The following is a 16894-nucleotide window of genomic DNA, read 5'->3' as shown; positions in this document are numbered from 1 at the left end:
TTTCAGGAAGAAACTGAGTATTATCTGACAGAATTGCAGGGGTGCCAATACTTTTGGCCACCACTGTAGGTGCAGGAACGTTATTTCACTCACTTCCCAGGATGCATCACGCCAACAAATTGCCTTGCCCAAACTGAAAGCCCACCTCTCTAATGGCAGTTTGCCTCTCTACTCCTGCTCTCCTGTCTTTCAAACTCAGCCCCAACTTTTTGTAGAGGTAAAGACCCACCCCCCCACACTTCCTGTACAGTGATTAAATACCCATGCCTACTTCCACGATAAACACCCACCACCATCTCCTGTACAATGGTAACGACCCGGCCACCGTTCCATTGGCAGAGATGAAGCCCCGCCACTCTCCTACTACAAAAATGAAGCCCCGCCACTCTCCTACTACAAAAATGAAGCCCCGCCACTCTCCTACTACAAAAATGAAGCCCCGCCACTCTCCTACTACAAAAATGAAGCCCCGCCACTCTCCTACTACAAAAATGAAGCCCCGCCACTCTCCTACTACAAAAATGAAGCCCCGCCACTCTCCTACAATCAAGCAGGTCTTTGCCCAGTGAGAAGGATAGGGGGATGTGGGATCAGGTTAGGCATCTCTTACTGAGACTGACTGCCCCTGGGTCTGAGGGAGGACACTCTGGGTGACAGAGAGAAGAGGCAATGGCTGACAAATGACAGATACTTCCTTTCCCGGTACCAAAATGTTTCCCCGAGCTCAACTAGGCATTTTGTTGATTTGTAACCAAAAAACCTGTCTCCACGATATTGCCCTACCAGGGAAGCAATAATTAACCCTTCTAACTACCCTACCAAGAATAGTGGCAATAAAAAAGCAAAACAGTTTAAAAAAAAAAAAAATCAGGGAATCCTTGGATAACAGAGGAAGGGTAGTCCTCTGCTCAGGGTCCTCAACTCTTGGTCAAATGAGAAGTGGCTACAAAGAGCGCCTCATGCTCTGGAGGACCTGTTGTGTTCTGCATTGCACAAACAACCTATTAATGTGAATGGACACTATGCAATACTTAAATTAGCCTCTGGGGGGGCTGTGGGGTAACTGAACAGTCAATCACAGGAGGGCTCAGCAAGGAAATACTTTGTAATCCGCTAATTACCATGGGACCCATATAACATTTCCCCAAAAGAGAGATCCCCTGTAACCTGGGACCAGGACAAGCCGAATTAACTCTTCCATCCCTCTAACCCAGAAGAGCACTATGACTTTGTAAACAAATCTGCTTTTTTGTTATATAATATTATTAAATTATTGCGTGTCTAGATTATTTCTCAATGTGTATCTTGTGACCTGCCTTGTTCTGCCCTGCAGCAGAATAACCTGCTGCTACTTGCTACGTACAAGCACCGGCGGCATGCATTTTAAAGAAATTACTCCACCCAAGTCTTGTTTGTTTGTTTTTCTTAGTTCGGGTGGTAACGATTAACCAACCCAATTAATGTATGAAGTCTCACATGCAATGCTCCATGGGAAAAAAATATGCAAATTAATTCTCTGAAAGAAAAAAATAATATGTCTCCCTAGTGCCACCTATAGGTAACAACCCTGGAAGACAATATCTCACGTAATGAACGTCGCACTGCAGCGGTGCGCTTGCTCGTCCCCCACTCCATTCATTTAGAAAGCCATGGAGAGCAGCACTCCGCTATTTCAGGCAGTGATTGCCTGCAGCGGTGTCGTGACATTACTGTTGAAGCTAATACACAGAGATCGAAGCAGAGGTGGAGAGCTGGAGCCGACCCCAGTGAGGGCGAGTACCATCCGCGTTTGTGATTTAACATGTCTTCGACCATTAGGCACCACTTTTTTTTGAAAAGTGGAAAACCCCTTTTAGGGATTCAGCTATAGTAATTATTCTCTATTGCTATATTAATGATTAATTATTGTTATTATATTTTAATATTGAATTTAGTATTGAATTATTATTTACATTTTATTATGATAAATTAAAAAAAAATAATATAATATTATTAAATTGATATTATTTTAAGACTTAAAATATAAATACAAATATATAAATACAAAAACAATTTTAATAATATTGCACTATTACTAATATTACATTATTATTAAATCAATATATAATTTTTTATTTATTACTATTATTTTATTTATATATTACTATACATATTTATATTTCATTATTATACAGTTTTATCATCATTACCATAAATTAAATTCTTATTAATTTAATTATTTTTATTTGTATGTTATTATTATTTAGGTCTATCTATCAAAAATCTAAGGGAAAACAAAAATCACGTCTTACCATTTCTCCGACGGAGGCGGCAGCCATGTGAACTAAAGGCGAGCGATACGGAGATGAGCCGGAGTGCAGCACGGATTTCACAGATTCATACGTCACAAAAAAAGCAGCAGCTAAACACAAAAGTAAAAGTAAGAATGCAGTAAAAAGCAAAAACGCTGCAAAATAATTCAGGCATCAGGTTTTGCAGGGTTTTTGGTGAAAAAAAAAAAAAGCAGTATGTAAAACCCATTTATTTTTTTGATTTTCCGAAGTTTAAACCATTATATCTTGGTCTCCTCACATGAGATGGCAGTTAGGATTAGTACAGTTTAATTAAATTAGTGATGTGTACACATTAAACAATGGCTGACCAAGGTGTGAAATTGAACAATGCCTGAGCAACTCAATGGCTGACTTAAGTGTGAAAGTAAACAGTGTCTTACAAACTTAATGCTCTGCCAATGTCTTGGTCCCACCTCCCCCCTGTTACATTTATTTTTTTATTTTATTTTTTTAAACACTCTTGCATTGGTGACCTGTGTTCATGCTTCTATGGTGGAAGCAAAGCTGAACTTTGGGATGTTGAAAAAAAGCACCAAAATCTGCATTTTTGACTCTGCTTCTTTTCTGCGAAAGGAGCAGGTTTTGCCTGCGGAAAAAAAGAGCAGCAAAAATGCAACATGTGAACATAATTTAAATGGCCCCATTTACCAAAAGCTGCAATACTTGACTCAGCCACTGGGCAAGAATGGCGCTGTTTGTTTGTTTTTTGGTATAAAAAAAAGTCAGTAAGAGCCCGATCCATCAAAATATAAAATTATTTAACCCAGAAGTTAAAACACCAGGAATAAAAAAAATAAAATTGAAATATGTGATTAACATTTTATGATGGGGGAGAGGGTGAGGGGGGGGTTCGCGATCCCTTTTTTTTAAAAAATGTATACAAAAAGATTTAAAAAAAAAAAAAAAAAACCCTCCGTATGGATAGGTCAATGGAAAAAAAAAGTTAGGACTAAAGAAGGGGAGGAAAAAAAGCAAAAGAGCAAAAATGATGTCCTCTTCCATAAATATAATGGGAACAGTCAAGAAAAGATCACAATTCCCCCAGTGTCCTCCTACGATGAGTGCCCTCTATGATGGGGAGCGTCACTGTCTGGCACAGACCTATGCCTGATGATCACTATGACTAACCCTGAGACTCACCATTAGGGAACGATCCCACCGCCGTGGAGGGGACGCCAGCGTAGATACCACGGAATCCACCAGCTTTGGAGAAGCCCTGAGGGCTCTGCAGTCGAGTTTTAACAGTGTCAAGGGGGAATAAGATGAGGTCCACGCACATCCCCGCCGTCCCCCCGGCCTGGAGGACAAAGCAGATGGCTGTGAGTTCTGGGCACAGGACCAAGTGGTCACACTGCACCAATGTCGGATAGCTTTGCTTGTAGGGGCCACATCACCTCAGGGTCCCTACATCTAGAGCAGTAATGTCCTCCCTTCTCTCCTATAACCCCAGCACACCCAGAGAAGAGACAACTGGAGGAGGTGAGCCGGCGCCAATCACTGCTGCCCCCAACTAGTATAACCAAACTCCCTCAACACCCGTGCCAGCCTCACCTAATGCCCATCACATCCACTGTGCAGCTTCTTCTATTTCCCATTGTCCTAGTGTCTTGTAATGCTCACTGTGCCAGTCTCATATTGCCCAGCTTTACATTGCCCACTGTCAGTGTCTTAAATTTCTCATTGTCCTAGTCTCTTGTAACGCTCACTGCTCCAGTCTTATATTATCCACTGTCCAAGGGCGTTGTAATGGTCACTGTGCCAGTCTCATATTACCCACCTTGCCAGTTTCTTATATTTCCCATTGTTCCAGTCTCTTGTAATGCTCACTGTGCCAGTCTCATATTGTTCACTGTTCCAGTCTCTTGTAATGCTCACTGTGCCAGTCTCATATTGTTCACTGTTCCAGTCTCTTCTATTTCCCATTGTCCCAGTCTCTTGTAATGCTCACTGATCCACTCTTATATTGCTCACTGTTCCAGTCTCTTCTATTTCCCATTGTCCCAGTCTCTTGTAATGCTCACTGATCCAGTCTTATATTGCTCACTGTTCCAGTCTCTCCTATTTCCCATTGTCCCTGTCTCTTGTAATGCTCACTGTGCCAGTCTTATATTGCTCACTGTTCCAGTCTCTATTTCCCATTGTCTCAGTCTCTTGTAATGCTCACTGTGCCAGTCTTATATTGCTCACTGTCAGTTTATTATATTTCCCATAGTCCCAGTCTCTTGTAATGCTCACTGTGTCAGTTCATTATATTTCCCACTGTCAGTCTCTTGTAATGCTCACTGTACCAGTCTCATATTGCCCACTGTGTCAGTGCCTTGTAATGCCCACTGCACCAGTTACACATATTGGCCACCAACCCCCTCTCTCCCATTACCCTGTGCACACTAGGAGTTGTAGTCCTGTAACAGCTAAGATCACAGCTCCTCACTGTAGACCGCAGGTAACGCCTCGCTGTGCCATCCCCAGCAGCAGTGCAGCCGCACTCACCAGCAGAGAGGCGCCGTACTCCCTCCGCTCCATGTCAGCTCCGCGCTCCACACTGACACATCGCGCACACTGCACTCACATGTCACCCACAGCAATCAACACAGGGTGACCTGTACATCGAGGACGAAAAAAAACTATCCCTGGGCTACAACTAGTCCCGCCTCACCTGTCTGTAACCTACAACCGAGCGTAACCCAGAGTGAGTACATGTTTGTCCCTGCGCTGTCACTGTAACTCCGCCTATAGAGGGTTAATAAGTACGTGAAGCTAAGCAGATCTTCCGTCTCCAATTTCAGCCGCCATTTTTGTGAAGCCTCATCCTAGTTTCTTTTGAAGATTCTTGTAAAATTGTCAGTTATCATTGGCAAGGTGATGCGAGGCTGTAACATTGCAACCTGCTCTCTCTATGTATCTGATATAGTTATACAGTGGCATGTAAAAGTTTGGGCACCCCTGGTCAAAATTACTGGTATTATGACCAGTTAAGTAAGTTGAAGATGAAATGATCTCTAAAAGGCCTAAAGGTAATAATGTATATACATTTACATATACAGTGTATATATATATATATATATATATATATATATATATATGTAAAAAATTACAAAAAGGAAAATGGGCCAATGCAAAAGTTTGCGTACCCTGCATTGTTAGTACCAGGTAGCACCCCCTTTTGCAAGTACCACACCTTGTAAACGCTTTTTGTAGCCAGACAAGAGTTTTTCAATTCTTGTTTGAGGGATTTTCATCCATTCCTCCTTGGAGAATTCTTCCAGTTCTGTGAGATCCCTGGGCGTCTTGCATGCCCTGTGATTTTGAGTTCTAGCCACAGATTTTCAATGATGTGCAGATCAGGGGACTGTGAGGGCCATTGTAAAAGCTTCAGCTTGCGCCTTTTGAGGTCGTCTATTGTGGATTTTGATGTGTGTTTAGGATCATTATCTATTTGTAGAATCCATCCACTTTTGAACTTCAGCTTTTTTACAGATGGTGTTATGTTTGCATCAAGAATTTGTTGAAATTTCATTGGATCCATTCTTCCCTCTACCCGTGAAATGTTCCCCGTGTCATTGGCTGCAACACAACCCCAAAGCATGACTGATCCACCCCCATGCTTGATGGTTGGCGAGATGCTGTTTTCCTGAAATTTTGTGCCCTTTTTTCTCCACACATACCTTTGATCATTGTGGCCAAATAGTTCTATTTTAACCTCATCGGTCCACAGGACTTGTTTCCAAAATGCATCAGGCTTGTTTAGATGTTCTTTTGCATACTTCTGACCCTGAATTTTATAGTGAGGACGGAGGAGAGGTTTTCTTCTGATGACTCTTCCATGAAGGCCATATTTGTGGAGGTGTCTCTGAACGGTAGAACAATGTATCACAACGCTAGAGTCTGCTATAAATCTTTCTTTAGGTCTCTCGCAGTCATACGGGGGTTCTGATTTGCCTCTCTAGCAATCCTACGAGCAGCTCTGCTTAGTCTTCCAGACCTTATATTGGCCTCCACTGTTTCTTTTAACTGCCTTTTCTTAATTACATTTCAAACTGAGGAAAGGGCAACTTGAAAACGCTTTGCTATCTTCTTATAGCCTTCTCCTGCTTTGTGGGTCTCCACCATTTTCATTTTCAGAGTGCTAGGCAGCTGCTTGGAAGAACCCATGGCTGCTGTTTTTTGGCACCTGTTTCTTGGAGACCAATTTTAGATTGCCTGCACCTTATTCACTTGCGACTTTATTTTGCCTTTCCCGGCGATGTAGCCCAAGTATTTTGCCTCCTCTTTCCCCATGGCACACTTCTTTGAGTTTATAGAAAACCCCGCCTTCCTCAGTGCATCCAGCACAGCCTGGACCTTCTGTAGATGACTTCCCAATCTGGGCTGAAAATCACAATATCGTCGAGGTAAGCTGCGGCTTACTTTGTGTGAGGGGCTAGTATCCAGTCAATGGCCCTCTGGAAGGTAGCTAGGACTTCTTGCAGCCTGAGCGGCATTCTGGTATACTGGAAGCAATCGTCAGGTATAGAAAAGGCCGTCTTCTCCTTGGCACTTTAAGAGAGAAGGATTTGCCAGCACCGTTTCATTTGGTCCAGGGTGGTGATGTATCTGGCCAACCCTAGCCTCTCTATGAGTTAATTGACGCTGGGCAACGGGTACTAGTCAAATTTAGACACCTCAGTTAGTTTCCTCTCCAACTGGCTTCAGCACGAGGACAGTGGGGTTGGACCGGCCGCTCTTTGACTCCTCAATGATGACCAGGTTTAACATTCTCCTCACCTCCTTCGAAATCACCTCGTGGCGGGCTTCAGGGATTCTATACCGCTTTTTGTTCACCGGCACATGTGGTTCTGTCAGGATTTCATGTACAACAACCTGCATATGTCCTGGCAACTCCAAATACAGGTCCCGGTTCTGCTGAAGCAGTTCTTGGCACTGATGTTTCTGGGCCCGAGATAGTGTCTCTGCTGCTGTGACATCCTTGGCCTCAGGATTGGCCTTCAGGCACCTAGCTTCCACCAGTTCCCTGTATCGCCATGGTTAAAGCAGGTTGATGTGATATACCTGGTAAGGCTTTCTTCTTCCTGGCAGATGGACCTTGTTGTTGACGTCACTCAGCTTTTTGACCACCTCGTATAACCCCTGCCACTTGACCAGAAATTTACTTTCAACCGTGGGGATCAACACCAATACTCTGTCTCCAGGGCTAAACTGTCTCAGCCTTGCCAACCAATTATAGACCCTTGCCTGGGCCTCTTGTGTTTGAACGAGGCTCTCATTCACGATCGGCATCACCGTCGCAATCCTGTCCTGCATCTGGGCCACATGCTCAATGATACTTTGGGGGGGGGGTGTAACCTCTGCTTCCCCGGTCTCCTTCACAATATCCAGAAGTCTCCGAGGGTGCCATCCATATAACAACTCGAATGACGAGAAGCCCGTAGAGGCCTATGGTACTTCTCTAATAGGGAACACCAGGTACGGGAGTAGGCAAATCCAGTCTCGGCCATCCTTTTCCATGACTTTCTTAAGCACAGAATTCCCTCAGAAACCTCCAATTTAGGAATCTCAGCCTCATGGGTCACAGTCTCGTCCTCTTCGCCCGCAAGGACACACGAGGGAACTCATCCGCCTCCGACTGCACTGGGGATTCTTCATGGTTGAACCGGCTTCTATCTGAGTAACTTGGCGCCTCCTCCTTTCTCCTATCACCATAAGTCCCATAAGAAACTAAAATCCCACCCTATTATTATTGTTTGTAGCAGGTCTTTAACTACTCCGACCTCATGGGACTCAGTTCCACAGTTTGTTTTTATAGACACTCTAGAAACGCGGTAGTCCTTGGCATCCCCGTGCATACAGCAGACGCCCACAATTTTTCTGGGGATCAACTGGTTGGGGAGTGTGGCCCTTACCAGGGTCACCAACCTCCCCGCGTCCAAGAGTCCTGACACCAGTACCCCATTTATTGTCACAGGACATGCTTGTGGCCCCTCGCCAGGCTGATAGTCCACACTGAAAGCTGGATAGGCATAATGCAACAGCGCCTCCCCTTGCTGCAGTCCATCAGTTCGGCAGAAGGTTGATCATTTAACTTCTAAAGCCCACCCATTCTTCAGGTGTTCACAAAGAAAACCCAGCCCTTAACATGGCTGATTAACCCTTCTCAGCACTTAGTGTGCTGGAGGATTTTTCACCCAGGTTCATATCACTGAAGCTAACAACCTCAGTGATACATATCTCCCCCCAGCACTTTGCCAGTGACCTTGTCACAGTACTTATCAGTAGTTAATTTCCAAAGTCAGAATCAATACATTTTTTAATATTTATTTAATTTCATCAATAAAGTGCAATATAGTGAATACATATTCATATTCCATACAGAGTGCTAAAAATGTTAATTGACAATCATGTGACAGGTGTTTTTAGTGTGAAGCAGGACTCCCCCCATCATGCATATCATATGAAGCGCCTATTTCGGAGTCTAACACTTCCATAAGAGCATTTCAGTAATCTAATCAGGGAAAGCTGTAAGGTCATTCCCAAAGAACATGGGCGCGCATGCGCATGTCAGACATAAGAGAAAAGAATCCACTCACCGGCGTATGCTCAGTGGTCATCGTCTTACAGTTCGTGTCATTTTACATCGCTGACTTGCGCACAATGGCATTAAAGTCTCAATATCAGACAATTCGCGTCCAATGAGAATAATAGCGCATTTACACCGCAATGTTTAATAAAAGGGGACAATAACCTGGAGTATGGAAAAATTTATATCACAGCATGATTGATTAAACCACATATCTGATCTATTAGCCAGGTCCAGTAAATCTCTAAGCAAAACCCCCCATTAGCTGGGGTTGGTATACCTGTGACAATGAAATATAGGGGAGTTATGAATCCTGTTAGGGACACAACACTCAACCCCAATCAAATTTGGACAAAAGGATGATCAGTAGAGTTCCCAAACTTCCTTTCAAGTTTTCACAATGTCCCATATAGACTGTAAAATGGATTATTATTTAGGAAGACCATAGCAAAAAAATGTAAATGACGCGCCCCCTGGGCCAGTGCTGTTTGGGGATTACCCGGAGCCGGATCAGATGGGGGTTGTAGTCTCCGAGTGGCGGCGACCCGGTCCGTGCCCAGGGTGTCAAACTCAGTGTGTGGCAGTCTTTACAGATGTTGTTAAATGTTCTTTAGTGTCGACTACGCCACCCGTTGATTTGCGGTCAAAAGGCCGCCGCTGCAGCAGGGTCCGCTGAGGCTGTTGGTATGTGTGCAGCTGTGGTAGTATAACCCCCAACGGGAGGGGTATAGCCTCAGGGGGTCAGATGTAGAGGATGGTGGTTGTGCAGGTGCAGGAGAGCTAAGCAAGAAGACTCAGAGTCGGGCTGTGCAGTTCAGGGGTTTTTACTTCCGGGTGTTCTTATGGTCACTCTGGCCTGAAGCGACCACCCGAGCCGTGCTGCGTCCACCAGGTCCTGGACTCGGCCAACCCCCAAGCAATTCTGGAGCGTGGTCCTGAGCTCCTGTCTGACTTTCCCTCTCTTCTGGCCGTTCTCACTAGGGATCCACTTATGTCCGGCTCCCTCGGGTCTCTTGGTGGGTACACCTCTTCTGGGTTCCCTGACCCTATACTTGGTATGCCTTCCTAGTGGATTTAGTGAGGGTCGTGGCAGATCCTGCCCACGACCTCCGGTCTCTGGCTGAGGATTAGTGGCCTCCACCAGCTTGGGATCCGGTACCCTGGGTGCCAACCCTTCACCCTGCTGTTTGTATTCTGGGGTCTTGGGGTTCCTTCTTCTTCTCTCTGGGTCCTTCTGACTCCTCTCTCTCTCTCTCAGACTTGGCCTTGGAGCTGGGCCCAGCCGGAACCACAACTCCCTGTCAGCCCTTCTGGCTGAGTTTCTCTGCTCTGCTACAGACTGACTCACTCTACAAAAGACCCTGTCCTAAGATGGTGCCCACCTTATATACTCCCTCTAAGTGTGAGCTCAGGTGACCAGCGCCCAATGAGCTCCTAGCATTACCCAGACTGCTCCCCCTATCTGCCCCTACACTACTGGGATGTTCCACCCCCCTCCCACTCCAGCCAGGGACAGACACTATCGTATCTGCACATATATTGGTGGGAGTACCGTCGATCTGTCCCCCGGAAATGGGATGTATGTAGTGTATGCAGCTATCTGAGCTCAGTTCCACACTCCATCCTTACCCGGGAGTGGAATACCACACCTCTGGCTTGAGGTGTAATACCCCTGTAGCAGCCGAGTCCTCAGGGTGCTACATTCCCCCCTGGTAAATCACAGCACGTCCTCGGGCTGTAAGAGAATAAACATCCATAAACATACAATTTTTTTTTCATAAAACATAAACATATAAAACATCATATATTATCAGCATAAACTTTTCATATAAAGTTTTTCATAAATAACACTCTTGTTCCTCCGGCCACGGTGCAACTTGTGACCGGGTAAAGTGCGACAGTCTCTTGTAGTAAAAACAACAGTTTCCTATAAAACCGGTAGGGGGCGCCTTAGAAAGCGCAACTATATACAAGGGAAGGTGGCCGCTCTCAGTCCTCGACCAGTGGGGAAAAGGGATGGCTGCTCACAGTCCTCAGCCTGTGGGGAGATGGGACACACTGGAACAGTTCACACTTGTCCCAACGGGGACCTTATTTTAAGTTAGCAGCATGGCATATACCCTGACGGGTAACTATGTACAGTCTCTTTACCGTACTTTAATGACGGCGTACTCCTGCTCCTCCTTCAGACCCGTCCGGATCCTCTTGCTCCTCTTCACACCGTAGCTCCTCCTCCGCCAGCCGGTGTACATGGAGAGCGTAGGGTCCTTTGGCACACTTGTGCCGAGTGAACGTGACCTCGTCCCCTACATATAGGTCACGACCTCTGTGTCCCTCCGGCAGATGGGACTCCACGTCTCTTTTGGTCACAAAGACGTCGCCGGGGGTGTGATGATCCCTGATGAAGCCCCAACCGTGCTGCAGTTGGAATTTAATTACAGTCCCGGTGGCACGGGGACCGTGGGCTGCACGGGGGTTCCTCCTGGTCCTGCTCTTCTGCCCTGCGCTCTGTTCCTGCAGCCGCTGCTCTCGGACCCGCCTCTCTCTTCGCTCGCGGTCAAAGACCTCTAACTGCTGCCGGCAGCACTTCGCACGCTCAGCTGCGGCTGCCCGAGTCTCTTGGGTGAATCCCATGAGGTCTCCTCCGGTGGGGTCCCACGCAAACTGCGCTTCCTCCAACGAGAGTGGGGTGATCTTAACGGGCTTCGGAACCGGAATCAGGGGCTCATCTAGGGGTCTTTCTTTCCGGAGTCGGGGATGGTGGAACTCCGGTGGCCACACAAAGGGCTGCCCATCCGGGCACGTGTGCTGGGCAAACAAATCTTCACCCAAGTGCGGCACTCTAGATGTTGAGGGCGCGGTGGTGGTGGCGGCGCCCGGGTTCGCCAGGCCTTGCGACCAGGCCTGGGGTACCCTGAACGTAAAGGGCACCGTGAAGACGGCGGCGCCCGGGGTTACTTGGCCCAGCGACCAGGCCGGTGGCTCAGTGGAGGTAGAGGGCGCTGTTGGTACTGCGGCGCCCGGGGGTACTAGACCTTGCGACCAGGCCGGTGGTGTTTCCTGCTTTGCCGCGCTCAGGGTTGAGGCGCGTGATGTCACAGGGGTCGCGGCCGCGGCTTCTGCTTGAGGCCTTGTCTGGAGCGGTGACGATGCAGCGACGGGCACGGCAGGGGGAATTTCGGGCTCTGCGACGGGGAGCTGGGGCAGGCACGCGGTTTCTCGGCTCGGGGTAGTGACGTCCCCTTTACCTGCCTCCATCTGTTCAGCTCCCTCCTCGGCGCCGTCTCCGGCCTTCACTCCTCCTGCACCATCCTCAGAGGCGGTCTGTCTCCTCGTCTCGGGTGGCGTGCTTCGCTGGCGGGTTCTTGCCTGCTGGGCCATCTCTCTGCTCCATGCGGCCAGTACGTCCCGCTGCACTCGGGCCATCCTCTGAGCCAAGCCCTCCAGTGCGGTCTGTGCACGCTCCCGGTCTCGGGGGAGCTGTGCCAGGATCTCCACCAGGCCTTCTGGGGTTGTCGCTTGCAACAGGCTCCTGACCACTGGGTCGGTGCTGCCTGCCTCTCCCTCCATCTCCGGGTACGGCTTCTCCGGAGTCCTCTCCAGACTTCTTGTCTCCGGGTGCGCTCTCTCCAGACTCCTCCAGGCTGCACCCATCTTCTCTGTTTTGTTCTGTCTCCGCCCACATTGAAGGTGGTCCCGGGGCAACTTTTTGATTGTCAGTCCCAGGGGCAGTTCTCTCACGCTGATGGACATCTCCAGCATCACAGTCTCTGTTGGTGGGGGCGGTTTCCGCTTTTGGCGCCATTCCTTGACCTGGCCCACGATGGGAGGTGACCTCTTGCCACCCTCTGGCACGCCCATAATGGCGTCCGCTCTTCCAAGGCGGGAAATCTTCTGGAAATGGCGGGAATCGTCTCCCAGTGGCGGGAAACTCGGTGGATGGCGGGAAAAAGCTGCAGATGGCGGGCAACCGGCGGGAAACGATCCGTGATGGCGTCCCATGGCGGGGACCCTCTGGAACCGGCGGGAGACTTCTTCTTAAGGTAAATTTGAACTTCTCTTCAGGCACGCAGTACCCGGTGGTTGTGGGCACGAAATCCTGCCGACTACGCCAAAGTTGACGCGCCCCCTGGGCCAGTGCTGTTTGGGGATTACCCGGAGCCGGATCAGATGGGGGTTGTAGTCTCCGAGTGGCGGCGACCCGGTCCGTGCCCAGGGTGTCAAACTCAGTGTGTGGCAGTCTTTACAGATGTTGTTAAATGTTCTTTAGTGTCGACTACGCCACCCGTTGATTTGCGGTCAAAAGGCCACCGCTGCAGCAGGGTCCGCTGAGGCTGTTGGTATGTGTGCAGCTGTGGTAGTATAACCCCCAACGGGAGGGGTATAGCCTCAGGGGGTCAGATGTAGAGGATGGTGGTTGTGCAGGTGCAGGAGAGCTAAGCAAGAAGACTCAGAGTCGGGCTGTGCAGTTCAGGGGTTTTTACTTACGGGTGTTCTTATGGTCACTCTGGCCTGAAGCGACCACCCGAGCCGTGCTGCGTCCACCAGGTCCTGGACTCGGCCAACCCCCAAGCAATTCTGGAGCGTGGTCCTGAGCTCCTGTCTGACTTTCCCTCTCTTCTGGCCGTTCTCACTAGGGATCCACTTATGTCCGGCTCCCTCGGGTCTCTTGGTGGGTACACCTCTTCTGGGTTCCCTGACCCTATACTTGGTATGCCTTCCTAGTGGATTTAGTGAGGGTCGTGGCAGATCCTGCCCACGACCTCCGGTCTCTGGCTGAGGATTAGTGGCCTCCACCAGCTTGGGATCCGGTACCCTGGGTGCCAACCCTTCACCCTGCTGTTTGTATTCTGGGGTCTTGGGGTTCCTTCTTCTTCTCTATGGGTCCTTCTGACTCCTCTCTCTCTCTCTCAGACTTGGCCTTGGAGCTGGGCCCAGCCGGAACCACAACTCCCTGTCAGCCCTTCTGGCTGAGTTTCTCTGCTCTGCTACAGACTGACTCACTCTACAAAAGACCCTGTCCTAAGATGGTGCCCACCTTATATACTCCCTCTATGTGTGAGCTCAGGTGACCAGCACCCAATGAGCTCCTAGCATTACCCAGACTGCTCCCCCTATCTGCCCCTACACTACTGGGATGTTCCACCCCCCTCCCACTCCAGCCAGGGACAGACACTATCGTACCTGCACATATATTGGTGGGAGTACCGTCGATCTGTCCCCCAGAAATGGGATGTATGTAGTGTATGCAGCTATCTGAGCTCAGTTCCACACTCCATCCTTACTCGGGAGTGGAATACCACACCTCTGGCTTGAGGTGTAATACCCCTGTAGCAGCCGAGTCCTCAGGGTGCTACATAAAAAAAATTAAAAAAGAAATAAAAATTCTCAATCTTATATATGCATTTTATTATGGTTTTCAAATTGTTATGCAGAAATATAGGAGAGGAGTCATACTTCAATTGAATATTCATTGTAGCAAGTGATCTAGAGAGGAGAAAAAAACAATAATTAAAATCATATAAGTTACATCATCAATAAAGAAGCCTAAAATACACAATAAGAAAAAACGAATAGGGATCATAGAAGAAAGGAGGACAAGACTCAATTTCTAAATCGACAAGTTACCTTATTTTTTGGACTATAAAACGCAACATTTTGGAGGAAAGTGGGGGGGTGCGTCTTATAGTCTGGATGTACTGTCCGGCTGTGGGTGGTGGGGTGTGGGGGGGGGAGCGGCAGCGGCGGAGGAGCGGGGCACAGGAGGCAGGAGCCGCCTGTTGCAGCCAACACCATGCCCGCTGCTAAAGAAAATGAATATTCACGGCTCCCTACTGTTCACCAAGGTGTTAAGATGGTGGAGGTACATAGACAACGTCTTCCTCCTCTGGACTGCATCCAAATTAATTTGTTGTGCACACTCGGGGTAGGGAGCTGGGGGGAGTCAAACTTCTTATAATGACAAAAACTGCGCAAACTCGACCAGCTGATCGCCCACTAAGAGGACAGAATGGAATAATGCCAGGGGGCGCCAGAGAGCATAATTCAGAAGATAAAAGCTTGGTATTTATTGAATGGAGCATCATTTTTAATAAATGTAAATTACAAAAACATTTATTTCCACCTTTTCTGCTTGCTTAAAAGTATTCTTTATGGTGGCACAACTCCTTTAACCCCTTAATAACATCTGACGTACTAATACGCGTCTGTGCCCTTGGACTTAAGAGCCAGACCCGTATTAGTACGTCATGGCGATCGCGCGCGCACACAGGCTGTGCGGGCGCGATCGCCGCCGGGTGTCAGCTGATTGTCACAGCTGACACCCGGTACTATGTGCAGGGAGCGGTCCTGCACCGCTCCCAGCACATTAACCCCCGCGATGCTGCGATCGAAGTCGATCGCGGCATTGCGGGGGCAAGGGGAGGTGATCGGCGATACTCACCTCCTCTTCCGGCTTCCAGCGCAGTCTGCAAAGGCTTCCCAGGTGTTGCCATGACGACCCGATGTCGTCATGACAACATCCGGGTCACCAGAGAGCAGGAAGTTTGCTTGGGCATGCGCAGTGCATCTCCAAGCAATCTTCACACTGTGCACTTCTGACAGCCTTCATGGCATAGGGATGGTGCTTCATTCCTGTGCCATGCAGGCGATCAGAAAAAAAAAAGTGAAAGTCCCAGAGTGGGACAAAGTAATAAAGTGTATAAACTGTGTGAAAGTGGGAAAAAAAAAAAATGTGCAAAAATATTATAAAAAAATAAAAAAAATAATACACCAAAAATAAAAATATAATGTACCCATCAATAAATATTATTATAAAAAAAAAACAAAACAATAAAAGTACACATATTTGGTATCGCCGCGTCCGGAACAAACTGACCTATAAAACTGTCCCACTAGTTAACCCCTTCAGTGAACACGGTAAAAAAAAAAAAAAAAAAAAAACGAAGCAAAAAACAATGCTTTATCACCATACCGCCAAACAAAAAGTGGAATAACACGCGATCAAAAAGACGCATATAAATAAAAATGATACCGCTGAAAATGTCATCTCATCCCGCAAAAAACAAGCCGCCATACAGCTCTATCAGCCGAAAAATAAAAAAGTTATAGCTCTCAGAATAAAGCGATGCTAAAAAATATTTTTTTCTATAAAATAGCTTTTATTGTGTATAAGCGCCAAAACATAGAAAAATGATACAAATGTGGTACCGCTGTAAACGTACTGACCCGAAGAATAAAGCTACCTCATCAATTTTACCACACGCGGAACAGAATAAAAAAAAAAAAAAAAAAAAAACAATTCCTGAATTGTTGGTTTTTGTTTATTCTGCCTCCCAAAAATCGGAATAGAAAGCGATCAAAAAATGTCACGTGCCTGAAAATGGCACCAATAACAACGTCAAGTCATCCCGCAAAAAACGAGCCGTCACATGACTGTCTGCCAAAATCTGGAAAAATTATAGCTCTCAAAATATGGCGATGCAAAAACTAGATTTTACAAAAAATGCGTCTTTTAGTGTGTGACAGCTATCAGTCATAAAAACCCCATATGATTCTGGCATTGCTGTAATCACACCGACCCGAAGAATAAAGTCGTCTAATCACTTATACCGCACAAGGAACGGCGTCAAAAATAAACTCTTGGGTTAGGATTGGGCTAGGGTTAGGGCTGGGTTTGGGGCTAGGGTTGTGCTGGGGCTAGGGTTGTGCTGGGGCTAGGGTTGTGCTGGGGCTAGGGTTGTGCTAGGGCTAGGGTTGTGCTAGGGCTAGGGTTGTGCTAGGGCTAGGGTTGTGCTAGGGTTAGGGCTGGGGTTGGGATTTTTTTCAAAAGTAAGAAAAAAAGATGACGATATGGTGACTAGTGTTGAGAGCAAGTGCTCGCTACTTGAGTTTGCATCGGGTGCTCTGGTATGCATTGAGTATCGTGGGTATTTGAGTGACATGCTCGAGTCTCTGCCCCATATGCTTCGCGGCCAAAAAACTTTAC

At 47.4% G+C, this 16894-nt stretch overlaps 1 protein-coding gene across 1 annotated transcript in view; it reads right to left on the bottom strand.

Moving 5' to 3' along the window:
• SLC25A26 (solute carrier family 25 member 26) overlaps nt 1-4972 on the bottom strand; it is a 101020-nt gene extending 96048 nt beyond the window's left edge. The window contains exons 1-3 of the mRNA XM_073644701.1: nt 4824-4972; nt 3474-3630; nt 2292-2401 (exon numbers count right to left, since the gene is read on the bottom strand). Of these exons, the coding sequence (XP_073500802.1) occupies nt 2292-2401; nt 3474-3630; nt 4824-4856 (300 nt within the window). The 5' untranslated portion in view covers nt 4857-4972. The remainder of the gene's footprint in view (nt 1-2291; nt 2402-3473; nt 3631-4823) is intronic.
• Between the last annotated feature and the right edge of the window lie 11922 nt (nt 4973-16894).

This window comes from Phyllobates terribilis, unplaced genomic scaffold (genome assembly GCF_046119375.1).
Source record: "Phyllobates terribilis strain yellow unplaced genomic scaffold, ASM4611937v1 Scaffold_8__6_contigs__length_399053987, whole genome shotgun sequence".
Taxonomy (NCBI): domain Eukaryota; kingdom Metazoa; phylum Chordata; class Amphibia; order Anura; family Dendrobatidae; genus Phyllobates; species Phyllobates terribilis.
The sequence above is the reverse complement of the archived record's forward strand: the minus strand, read 5'-3'. Positions and strand labels throughout refer to the sequence as shown.